This window comes from Elgaria multicarinata, chromosome 8 (genome assembly GCF_023053635.1).
Source record: "Elgaria multicarinata webbii isolate HBS135686 ecotype San Diego chromosome 8, rElgMul1.1.pri, whole genome shotgun sequence".
Lineage (NCBI taxonomy): Eukaryota > Metazoa > Chordata > Lepidosauria > Squamata > Anguidae > Elgaria > Elgaria multicarinata.
In genome coordinates this window covers 63,472,687-63,484,988 of record NC_086178.1, presented here as the reverse complement: position 1 = coordinate 63,484,988, position 12,302 = coordinate 63,472,687, and the positions used below count along the sequence as shown (strand labels likewise).

At 39.1% G+C, this 12,302-nt stretch overlaps 1 protein-coding gene across 2 annotated transcripts in view; it reads right to left on the bottom strand.

Annotated features, from left to right (window-relative positions):
• SHOC2 (SHOC2 leucine rich repeat scaffold protein) overlaps positions 1-12,302 on the bottom strand; it is a 78,439-nt gene that overhangs the window by 13,748 nt on the left and 52,389 nt on the right. For both annotated transcript variants that reach the window (XM_063132648.1, XM_063132649.1), the window contains exons 4-5: positions 6,653-6,783; positions 972-1,160 (exon numbers count right to left, since the gene is read on the bottom strand). In XM_063132648.1, coding sequence (XP_062988718.1) covers positions 972-1,160; positions 6,653-6,783 — 320 coding nt within the window. The remainder of the gene's footprint in view (positions 1-971; positions 1,161-6,652; positions 6,784-12,302) is intronic.

The window sequence follows — 12,302 nt, the reverse complement described above, 5'->3', positions numbered from 1 at the left end:
AACCCTTGGTTACTTTAAAAAGCAAGTTGTGACTAGTACTCATGTTAACTGCAAGTACTACACATCTTTATAGAAGCAGCATTTAAGAAAGTTGGTAAAACTTAGCTCTGTTTTAGTGAATCACCAAATGGAATGAGTGATGTGCTGCAACAGAGTCAGCTAGTCTCCAAACAAAACAACTATTTATATGCCTCCCCATAGCTGAAACTCTCAATAAAGTCTTACTTTTGGAAATGTAATACTTAATCCAAGTATAAGCTTGTTTTCTCCCAAATTATGTTTCCTGCAGTCTGTACAGACTAAATATGATAAATTAATGGAAGTTAAGAAGAAAACCAAACGTTACTAATCTATGCTTGCAATACTTTATGTCCCAAAGCCGTATTTTGTATTATGCAAGTATCTGGATTGTTCAACGACATTTACTACCTGAACTGCAACAGAAGCAAACCCTACTGTTTTTCATACTGCCAACATTTGAAACAACTTTTTAATTTAAAATAATTTTAAGGTACTATATGGCTGGGCCCTTTTTCTCTGTTTATCTCCTTATAGCAGACAATGCATTTGTTTTTCACTAGGAAACAGATGAAAATGCTGCCACTTGGGCTCAACTAGAAATTCTAATTAAGCAAAAGAAGGTACTCTATCCTTTGCAGGAACTGTAGAAGCAGTGGGAAAGTAAAAGGTATCTGCCGGCTTCTATCATCTGACATTCAACAAATCAGAAAACATGTTTGTGCTCCAACTCATAATTTTTAGATTATTAACATCTAATCTAAAGCATCAGGAACATGAAAAACACTATATCAACAGTTAATCACTATGTTCTTCAGTTTTGTAATCAACACTGAAAATTTCATTCATTAAACTGTCAAAAATACTTCTCTTTCGCTGCACATTCATAGAATAATTTTTACCATTGCCAAGCCCAGAAGCAAAACAATTCCTAACAGATAATAATGCCTCACCTTCATATTTAGCTTACTTAACACCTTTGCTCGAGAAAAAATTCCAAAAGGGATTTTATTGATGCGGTTATGTTCCATGTTGAGAGCGTAGATGGTAGAGAATTGTAATGGGCCACCCACTGGATATGATTGGAAACAGTTCCTTGCCAGAGTTAGGCTGGTCAGATTCACAAGACTAGATAAGAGACCCTGGAGAAGAGAAGAAGAAATATATGCAATTACAGATTCAAGTGAACTTTGAACCCCAAAACATTTGAAAATACATTCTTTTTTTTCCTTTTGCACACAATCTAATTTAGTATTTGAACCAAATGCTAAAGTGTGGCAATATAAGGGGTTTGGTTCAGTTATTTTTGCAGTCACCACATTTACTTCACACTATCACCCTGACCCAAATGCCCAAACAACTTTGAAGCACTGATGAAACACTCAGACGAACAGGGGCCTCCATGTTTTCTTCAATACTGGGAAACAGTTTCATGTGCACAGCGAGGGTGTGCATGCCAAGTTGTCACCAAAATGGATGTGAAAAGGAAGCATTTGTTTGTACTGATGGTATACATGCACTGCCATAACTATTGATTAATTTGTGTTTAAAAAGACAAGTATGCCATTAAAAAATTCACTACATTGGTAAATTATTTCTCCAAATAATGGTCGAAAAGAAATTTTGGGCAACATGAAATCCTAGAAGTAGTTCAGAGCAGTGAGGTAACATCTAGATAGCTCAGCCAATTATAGTACAATAACAAGCTCAGTATAATACGTACTAGCTCAGTCAAAGGTAAGAGGGAGCAATTACTTCATGGCTTTAGTGGTCTTTCAGAGACTTAGCTTATTCTCCTCTTACCATTTATTATCACATCTTCATATTATAAAAGTTAACAAATTCACTACTTTTCTAATTTTCAATGAAAACTAATATCTCTGTAATAGCTATGCTATCAGCTCTATTGAGAAACATAGCAAGTTCTCCATGCAAATAGCTTATAGCTATGTTGCCACTGCAGTCTAAAATTGGAGTACTGTATTTCTTCAATTGTAAGACGCCATCGATTGTAAGACACACACTAATTTCAGTACCACCAACAGAAAAAAAGCTTTGATTCTAAGAATAATAATCACACCCGTGATTCTAAGATGCACTCTAAGAGATGTTTATATGGGAAAAAATGTGCGTCTTAGAATCGAAGAAATACGGTACTTTAAAGTGGGGTTGTGACATTTAGTCAAGTACAGTTACAGTAAAGCCCCTTTTATCAACTTTAACATTAACTAGTCACGACTTAAACAGTGTTAATACATTTAACACAAAAACTTACGGAAACTGTGGCTGGCAGGCACCATCTTGGAAGATTCATTCTCCATTTTTAACCCTCTACTAACATGGGGTAACATTTGCATGCATCATCAGAAAATGCTTTTTTCATATGTACATCTGTGCAGACTTGATTAACAGACTAACATCCAGACAACAGTTGACCGAGACCTCTACTTTAAAGACAATTACTTTGATCCAGAGTCTGCCCACCCCCCTGTAGAAGGAAGTGCTCACTCCATCTGTAGAAGGTTTCTGACCCAGCAAAGTATTTCTGCTGGCACAACAGGGGAAAAGGCCAGTAGTCATTGGAGAATACTCTGGATCAGCGTGAGAGATAGTGCTTGGGGCTGCAGGGGGAAATCAGTGAAAATCACTTTCCCCCTTTCCAGCTGGTCAGAATGTCTTAAATGTCCCCTGGCCAGAATATTTGTCTCAGGAAGTGCTCCTACTGGTGGTGGGAAACCCTGGATCCAACCCAATGGCTTTGATCTTAAGTTAACTTAACTTATGGCACAAACCTATGCACGTTTAGATATTGGGGGGGCGGGAATCCTACAGCATTCCCCAGCTGGCATGGGAAAGGTTTAAGTTTACAGAACAAAGGTTTCCTACTTACCCTCCCTATCCCCATCCCATCCGACCCCGCTCCCCCTCTATCCCACATTGTTCAGAACGGTTCCTCCAACCCTTCAGAGGGGCTTTTGGGGGCTCATAGATGGCTATAGGGAAAAAGAGGGGAAAGAATGCTTTATGTCTATGAAGTTAACTTACCACCTTAGGATCCAAACCACTGTGAATTCAAGTAAGGCACACACCCTTTGCTGAAAATCCCCTTACGGTTAAAAAGTTTTTTGCTTTTAACTGTACCTTCAATATTTTTTTTATGTTTGCACTTTTGACAAATGCATACAAATATAGATCCAAGGGAACATAAAAATAATTCAAATAGATTGTGTCATTCATCATCCTGGTCATTACATATGTGAAGAGAAACTGCAACGTCTCTGAAGGCAGAGTTAATTTTTCCCACTTGCCGACAAGGTGCCAAATATACCCTTTGCAATATAGAAATTAAAAGAAAACATTGAAGATATTTCTTCCGTTGGCTTACTTGGAATAGTCATCCTCCTGAAGCAATTAAAAGGATACACAAAACATCCCTCACCATTAAGGCCATCCCATTAAGGTTGGAACAGAATATTGGTAAGCTTGCAAGTCTTCTGACCACTAGAATATTTTTAACATTTAGATTAGGAATACACAACCCACTGCCCCCAAAGTGCCACCAAGTGCTGTTGTGTAGCCCCCAAGAACCCTATCTGCCACCAAAAAAATAGTGGCAGTGCAATGCTAATGGTGACGAAAAAGCAGGATATGGGTGTGGGATGGAGGCTACTTCCTGCCTACTCCAACGATTACAACACAGACGGGATCAAAGCTTTAGCAGCCTGGCGAGCAGCTAAATTTTAGATCATATTGCAATGCACTCTGAAGTACCAGTAAGAGGAATTACCAGTTAATTGCCTCAAAACATTAAACCTGTGGGGATTTCAAATAAACCATATATAAAACCTGTCTTTTACCACTGTATATGATCACATAATTGAAGTCAGCCTTGCCCAACATGGTGTCTTCCAGATATTGAACTACAACTCCCATCAGCCCCTGCCAATGGTCATGCTGGGTGGGGATGCTAGGTGTTGTAGTGCAATACATCTGCAGGGAACAGGTTGGGGAAGACTGGTCTATATCTTTACCCAAGATGGAAAAAACACTGGTTGTTTTGCTGAGCAATTTCTTTTGTTTAAATCCTTAAAAATGAAACTTTAAGAGATGTAGAGCATATTAAACTCTAATCATTACAAAGCACAATGTTTTTAGAAGGAAATCCTGTTCTCTCTGTATTTTGATTAGTATGAGTCCTTATTCCAAAGACTGCAATGGAACTTTGCCACAGCTGACTTTTCAAAAGAATCCTGGCATTTCCAAAAGCTTGCTAAAGACTGTCATAATCCACTCAGCCACACAGATACTACATGTCTTAGATTTTTCAAACACACTGCATATTTTAAAAAAAGAATCAGGAGAGGTTGGATAATATACTCCTTTGAAAGAAGCACTCACTATTTATAAGTACTCATGGACAGCTGCCTTTCCCAAACAAGTCTTTTAAGATCTAATGTTTATTAGGACTTGCATCATCATGAGCTTGGCATATTTTGCAATTCTGCAGTTTTCTTTCCAAATGTATTTTCTTTCTTCTGCCGCCAGAGAGTTGTTTTAATGGATTATACCACTACAATATCATGTAAGTGGCTCTTTTCAGCAGCAATTATAACTTATACACATACTAGCACTTGTGAATAAAGCAATTTTTTTTATTTGTTAAGGGAGTCCTGCATTGGAAGCCAACTTATATTACGATAAAGCAATCTGTTTTCCAGTCAGTCTCCTTTGTATAAGCAATTAGACTTCAGTAACTTTTGTAATGTTCTTGGGAGGGGTGATTCAGCTTTGTTCTTAAAAGCTACCAGGCAACTTTTTGCCATCAGCAATTTCTTCAAGCAATATCATTCATTCCCAATCAGTGTTAATGCTAATCACTTATTTCCAATTTGGCAGATTTCAATGTGCTCTCATTTCCAGATCATTTTTCTTCATTAAAACCAATGCCAATTACAGTGCTTTAGATCAACATTATATAACATTAAGCAGAAGTTGTTACCATATACAATATTATCATCACATACAATATCTAGTTATTTGTGGTGTGCAACCGGTTAAGCATTGAAAGCAATTTCCAAAAGATAGCATATAAAATCTCGTTAAGCTCAGTTATGGATGCTGAAAACTCTATCCTGCTTTGCACCTAAGATTTCTCCCTATATTGAGGAAACTGAATATTGAGGAAATTGAATACAAATTGGAAAATATTGAATTTTTGTATCTTTTCAGTTTACAGGCAGACTACCCAAATAATGACCAATCTGAAGTATCAGCCCAAAAGGTCAACTTCACATTTTCAAATATTGTGTCCTTAAATATTGTTTCTCTAGAAGTAAATTCATTCTGCTAGTTCAGAATGACTTGTCTGACCCAGGGCCAATCTTATATAATAGAAATTCACTAAATAAATCATCACTCAAAAAAAAAAAAGTCCCGAGGAACTGTCCATAAGAAACAGTCCACAATTTTAAATTTGTGAGTCAAATTCACCAGTTTTTCAATAATTAGGATTATAGATATGAAAGATCTCCTCTGCCATCCTCTCTCTCACTCACTCACTCTCACACACACACACCATACTCCAGCCTTCCCCAACCTGGTGGCCTCTGGACACTTTGGACTATATCTCCCAAGCAACACCATCCAGCATGGCCAATGGTCAGGAATCCTGGGAGTTCCTGTACAAAACATTTGGAAGAACATAAGAAGAGCCTCGCTGGATCAGACTGAGGGTCCATCTAGTCCAGCACTCTGTTCACACAGTGGCCAACCAGCTGTTGACCGGGGACCAACAAAGCAGGACATGGCGCAACAGTACCCTCCCACCCATGTTCCCCAGCAACTGGTGCACACAGGCTTACTGCCTTGAATACTAGAGGTAGCATATAGCCATCAGAGCTAGTAGCCATTGATAGCCTTCTTCTCTAGGAATTTATCCAACCCCCTTTTAAAGCCATCCAAATTGGTGGCCATCACTACGTCTTGTGGAAGGGAATTCCATAATTTAACTATGTGCTGTGTGAAGAAGTACTTCCTTTTATTTGTCCTGAATCTTCCACCAATCAGCTTCATGGGATGACCCCAGGTTCTAGTATTTTGAGAGACTGAGAAAAGTGTCTCCCTATCTACATTCTCTACACCATGCATAATTTTGTGCACCTCTATCATGTCTCCCCTTAGCCTGCTTTTTTCCCAAGCTAAACAATCCCACCTGTTGTAACCTTCCCTCATAGGGGAAATGCTCCAGCCCCTTCTTCATTTTAGTTGGCCTTTTCTGCACTTTTTCCAGGCACCAGGTTGAGGAAGACTGCCCTAAATACACTCTCAAAACTCAATCCTAAGGGCAACCTTTCCCCACCATGGTGCCCTCCAGATGTTTTGAACTTCAGCTCCCTGTCCATTGGTCATGCTACCTAGGGCTGACAGTAGTTGAAGTCCAAAATATCTGGAAGGCACCAGGTTGGAAAAGGCTGCCTTAAGGTTTAGGTTTAACAGCTGTGAATTTGGCAGATTCAAACTGATCTTCACAATCTGCTCCCCTTTCATTCACAGAAAAGTAAATCCTTGCTTTCAATGCCTTACCCAAATTTAATGTTTAGGTTCTTTAGGACCCCTAAACTACTGAGTGCCTTACCTCTGGTAGAGTAGAAATAATGTTGTTCTCCAAATTCAGCTCATCAAGCTTAGTGCACTGTGCTAGAGACCTGGGTATTGCTGAGAGCCGATTATACCTCAGACCAAGACTTTTCAGACTGGATAGATTTCCTAAAAACAAAAGGAGATGTTAACTTGGGAAAGAATGAATACCTCTGTCCCGTGTGTGTGTGTGTGTGTGTGTGTGTGTGTGTGTATGCACACACACACACACACACACACACACACATATTTCAGAAGGAGGACACTCTTTCCACAAAGATATCGATGAATACTTCAAGCAGTAATATATTTTCAACTGATTTCACAAGTACAAATACAAAACAATGATAAACTAATCAGTATTTCAGCAATGTCCCATTGGGTAAGATCACTTTCCACTACTGTGCTTAAATCTCTTTGTCCAAGCAATTCTTTAAAAGCATTCATCTCAGTTTCTTTCTTTCTAAACATTACTGCCTCTGGCCACTCATTGCTAGAGTACTTTAGACCACTTTACACATTTTAGATTACAAGGATAAGCATTTCTACAAGAGCTGAGGGGGGATATTAACAGTCTTCAAAAGCAATACAATGAAAGACATAAAAAGCTTCACAAGAGGGCTGTATGCCAGGAGCTAATTAATGAAAAACCTGCTGCCATCTCCTAATGCTTTCTGCATATATCCAAGATGCTTAGTTGCAAATGTATGTATCCTGCATGGTACAACATTCCACACAGGATCAGGATTGCCAGGGCAAACTACCCATCCGTCAATTCACCACTTTTTTTAAAATTGATTATGATTTAGGCAACAGTAAGTCCAAAGACTGAGCAATTTAGAAGCACTTTGTGAAATTTTAAATTAAAGTTAGACATTTTGGCTACAAAGCAGTGCGGCTCTAGAAAAGAACGTAAATTGGAGGTAAATCACTAGGGCTGTCAGTATAAATAGAATTCACAGATGAAGAATAAACAGCCTAAAAGGCAGATATTTCCTTGTGCAGCACAATTCTTTTCTTCACAGTAAATCCCAGTTTTAAGAAGTTGCCTTATTTCCAAGCAAACATACACAGACTCATCCTTCATGCAATCCAGGGTTTCATTTAATTGCAAAAATATGATTAAAAGTTATCTTGCTAGCATCCCAAAGGCTATGTGCACTTCCAATTTAATTTAGTGGAAGTCTTAAGCAGCAGCATGTTTTAAAACCACAGCTAAACTATGAAAATGTATAGTTGCCTTATTTTCAATTTTAGTGCTAAATTCACATTTTTCTAAAATATCCAAGAAATGCTTGGTTCAGAAAGGAGGGTGGTGTTACAAGGAAAGTAAAGATGAGGAAGGTAAAGCTGTTATGAAAAAGGTAAAAGTAATGCATTCAAAGTTTAGCTAAGAAATTATTAAAGAAACAAGTATACTACCCTAAAGCTTTTTTCTCTACAAAAAATGTCCATCCTTCATTTATGCTGCCAAAGTAACATCTTGGAGACTAAACTAAAAATGAGCAACTGCTTGAGTGTCATAACTATATAATATTTTCCTGGAGAAGATGGACACTATAGTATGCTTTTATTTATCAAAAACAAAAATAAAATCGGAAGTCTCACTTCTGAAATAATCAAAACTTTTGTGCAGATTCTATTTTTCAGTCTTTCCTCTTACATAAATATACTTTAAGTCATGATTATAATACGCTTTACTAAGGCCTTCTAGTATGCCGTTGTTCTATTCTCATTGTGATGCGTAGGTCGAGAAATAATGAGACAGACAACAATAGCTGGGTTTAAACAGGGCCACATTTATTTAACGATCTGCAAACGGGTGGAAATCCTATCGGGCATCCAGTATGGCCTGTTTGCAGGCCCTTCAGGTCGGGCGAGCCATTCGTAGCCCATGGGCAGGTGCTGGACCATTCTCCTTCCCACGGGCCTGCCCCTTGTGCGGTAGGGAGACCTTCCTTTGTCACCCCCAACTCAGACTGCAAGGTTCAGAGTGGGTGAGTAGGGTTGGCCCCAAAGGTAAGCCTTATCTCCTTAGCTAGGCCGCTGGGCTCAAAGCTGGGAGCCTCAGATCTTACCAGTCACCTTGAACAGCACCTGTGAATGCTCACCAATTCACAATCCCTCTGGATGCCCGTACCTAGCGCCAAATAAAATGTGACCAAATTGAATCAAATTAACCTATTTATTACTCCCAAGCTGTCTTACAGTGTGGAGTAGGTGAAAAAAACTCATGCACAAGTCAGTACATGAGTAAAAAATTCCTACTCGGCCCCAAATGGCAACCAGCAAGCCCACACTGTCTACAGGGAGGGAGGGAGGGAGCCGCACAGCAAAGAGCAAGTTGAGAGGGGTGAGTCTTTCTTTTAAGACTTCTTAGTCCCCGCCCAGATGTTCCCAGCCAATGGCAAGCGGGCATGTCTCATCCTCTCCCATGCCCACACAGGCCTTCCCACGGCAGAATGGCACTTCTATTACCAAGCTATGCTAATTCTTAGGCCCCCCAAAAAAGAGATTTGCACAGAAGTGATATATCTGCAAGTCACTGCCATCTCTGCACAACCCTTTTTCAGAATGACATATCCCCTTTTCCTGGGAACATAAGCTTCTCACTCATAAAACAAGGTAATCACTGTTCTAGGAAAGTCTGTGACATAACTATGCAGCCTAAAAAAGCGTCTTCAGTTGAAAGAACTAGAAAACAAAGAACCCAAAACATCCCAAACCCAACAGTTCTGCACTTGCACTATGCAATCTTATGCATAAAGCAAGGCAGACAACTTTCTGCCTATCAAGTAACACAATGACCTGGTTCACATGACATGACAGTCCACTAAAGCTTAATTTATCCACGGGGTAAATTGTCTTTTTATATAATGGGAGCATTCCTTCAAATAATTAGACAAACCTCAAATAACAAGTCATGGGTTATTTGAGGGATTTTTTAAACTGTCAAACAACCCAAGCTGCCTGAGTTTACACAACACGACAAGCCATATGCACTAGCCCCTGTGGGTAAATTAAGCCAGGTTGGGCTTTTGTGTCATGCAAACCAGGGCAGTATCTGTAACAAGCACATATAAACAAACCATTAAATGCTATAAATGGAAGGAGAGGGTAGTAGTCCTGTTTTTCTTCTGCGATGGCTCTAATAAGGGAGCAGAAAGAGCAGTGAAAATATTTTGAAAGTGACCAATTCCTATCTAAGCTTGGGTATCTTTGAGTTCAACAATTCAAGTTTGTTGAGACCATTGATGTGGACATCTCACACCAAGTTTGGATGTTTTAGTCTTCTCAAAGCCCTATTTTTACAAGCAATTTTACCAATACCTACAACCAACATAAATGACTTCACTATCTCTGCACTGGGGTTCAGCTTTCTCTGAAGACAAAGCAAAAACACAATAAACAACAAATATGTCTGACTTGTCTTTTTATATCAAATTCAACAGCAATTATGGCCACAGCAACAATCAGCCTGTCAAGCTTCATCTTTCTCTCCAACTGCTGCTTTGCTTTCAGAATCAAGCTTGGAGCAGAACTCATCACATCCTTGCAATAACTACAAAAGCCTGTTGCTGGAACTGAGCTGGAGATCCCGCTACTACTTTTGCAGGCATTCTTCAGGAGGAGCTTGGTTAAGCAAAATATTCCTTTAAAGGTGAAGTCTTTTGCTGTGGACCCAGGACCATTATTCTTAGATTTCATGACTGAGAAAAAAAGAAGCAGCAAATCTTGAAGCTGCCGACATAGGTTAGAACAAGTGAAACAAGCTAAACTGCTCTTGAAGACAGAGTACTGCTTCATAAAAATTGAGGAATTATGCTTAGCCACATAGCACAGCATGGATAATCCAGAAATAGACTAAGTACATGGTTACAATGATGCTGGTAAACTTTGTCCAGGACAACATTTTGCTCATAGCAGTTTAGGAGATGTGTCCATTGTACTTGCCCGGACTTATTTTGAAATTACAGGACTTTAAGTCATGCATTCTGCTTTTTACCCTAAGCGTCTCAAAAGGAGGAGGAGAATGAGAAAATAAATTCTCTCTTCCTTTCTAAGCCAGCAAATCATATAACTAATTTTGAACTAATAATGAAGATTGCAATCCTGTGTTCAGTTAATTACTGTGCACATATCTCACAGATATTAATAGGATTTAAAAGGCACCCTAGTGATATCAAGACAGAAAAGTTGGAAGTTCAGCTTTTAGTCCTTTCAACTAATGGCTATGACCTTCAGAATATGCATAACGAACAGGAAGTTTTGGGTTGCCACTTGACCTTTCAAAAATAATATTGACCGTCAAAGTATTTAGTGAAGAGCTCTGAGGATACTAAGTGGCCTAAAAAAGCAAGAAGGAGCTCAAAACTCAGATATATTTAGTCTGTAACAAAAAGGATGACGAAGAGGAGATGTTGACAGTTTGCAAATATTAAAAACTATGGAGAAAAATACTGCTTTACAATTATTCAAGTGAAGAACATGGCTGGGTTCATACATCACACTAACCCATGTTGGGTGGCAAGCCAGCTTCCTTTGCAGCGGGAATAGAGATCACTTAAGAGAAGCAAAGCAGCTGCAGACCTTTCGGCTGCTCTTGCCGAACAGCTCTGCAGGTGATCTCCACAACCCACACTAGTATGACAGACAACAAGCTAACCCACCAAAGGTAAAATAACCCTTGCCGCAAAGCAACGGGTTCTCAAGGTGGCTTATTTGGGGGAAATACCCCACCGTGGAAGGAATAACATCCCACAGACAACATGTTAACCCATTATGGGTTGTTCTGGAAAATAAAACTATCATGGGTTACTGTGTTGTGTGAACCCAGTCTATACATCTGAATGCAGTAAGTCAGAATTCTAATTCCAGGATTTGTGATTCACCCACCATTGAAATCCCATGTGTTAGATTCTCTAATACAAACCACAAAATAAGATGTAATCCAAAAACAAGGCCCCAACTTGCTTAATGTTGAAGCAAACATGGCTAAAATATAGCTAGTGTTACTGAACTGCTTTTATTTAGTAAAGGGGAGATTCAACATTATTCAGGATTGGTGAATAATATATGGTGATGGCCACTGGCTTACATGGCTTGCAAAATGGTGTAAGACAAATTTATGGAGGATAGACCAAATAGTACCTATTGGCCACAACAACAAAATAGAACTTTCATGTGCAGAAGTTCTTTCTGATTACCAGATAGAAAGTATGGACAAGTAGGGAATGGGCACTGTCTTCATGTCCTGTGTGTGAGCTTCCAGAGTTATCTGTCTATCCATTATTGGAAACTATTGGAAATGTTTCTATATCATCACTACCCCATGTATTTTCCCAAGTGTTTATGAAATAAATAGAAGACGGGATTCTGAATCATTTCTTATCTTTCTCTCAGGAACTTGCACAAAACAGCCATTAGCAGATTCAAGACACAATTAAAACCTAGCTAGCCCAGTGCAACCAACATCTGACTTTCATAGTTTAGAAACATACCAAGTACATCCTGTATAGATAACAGGCTATTTTACCATATCCCGGAGAACCGATACTGTGAACTGATCTTGTGTTTGGTTTAGAATACTGGTTCATTTACAGCAGTACAAGCCACTTTTAGTACCACTGCAAAAGGATTGCACTCTC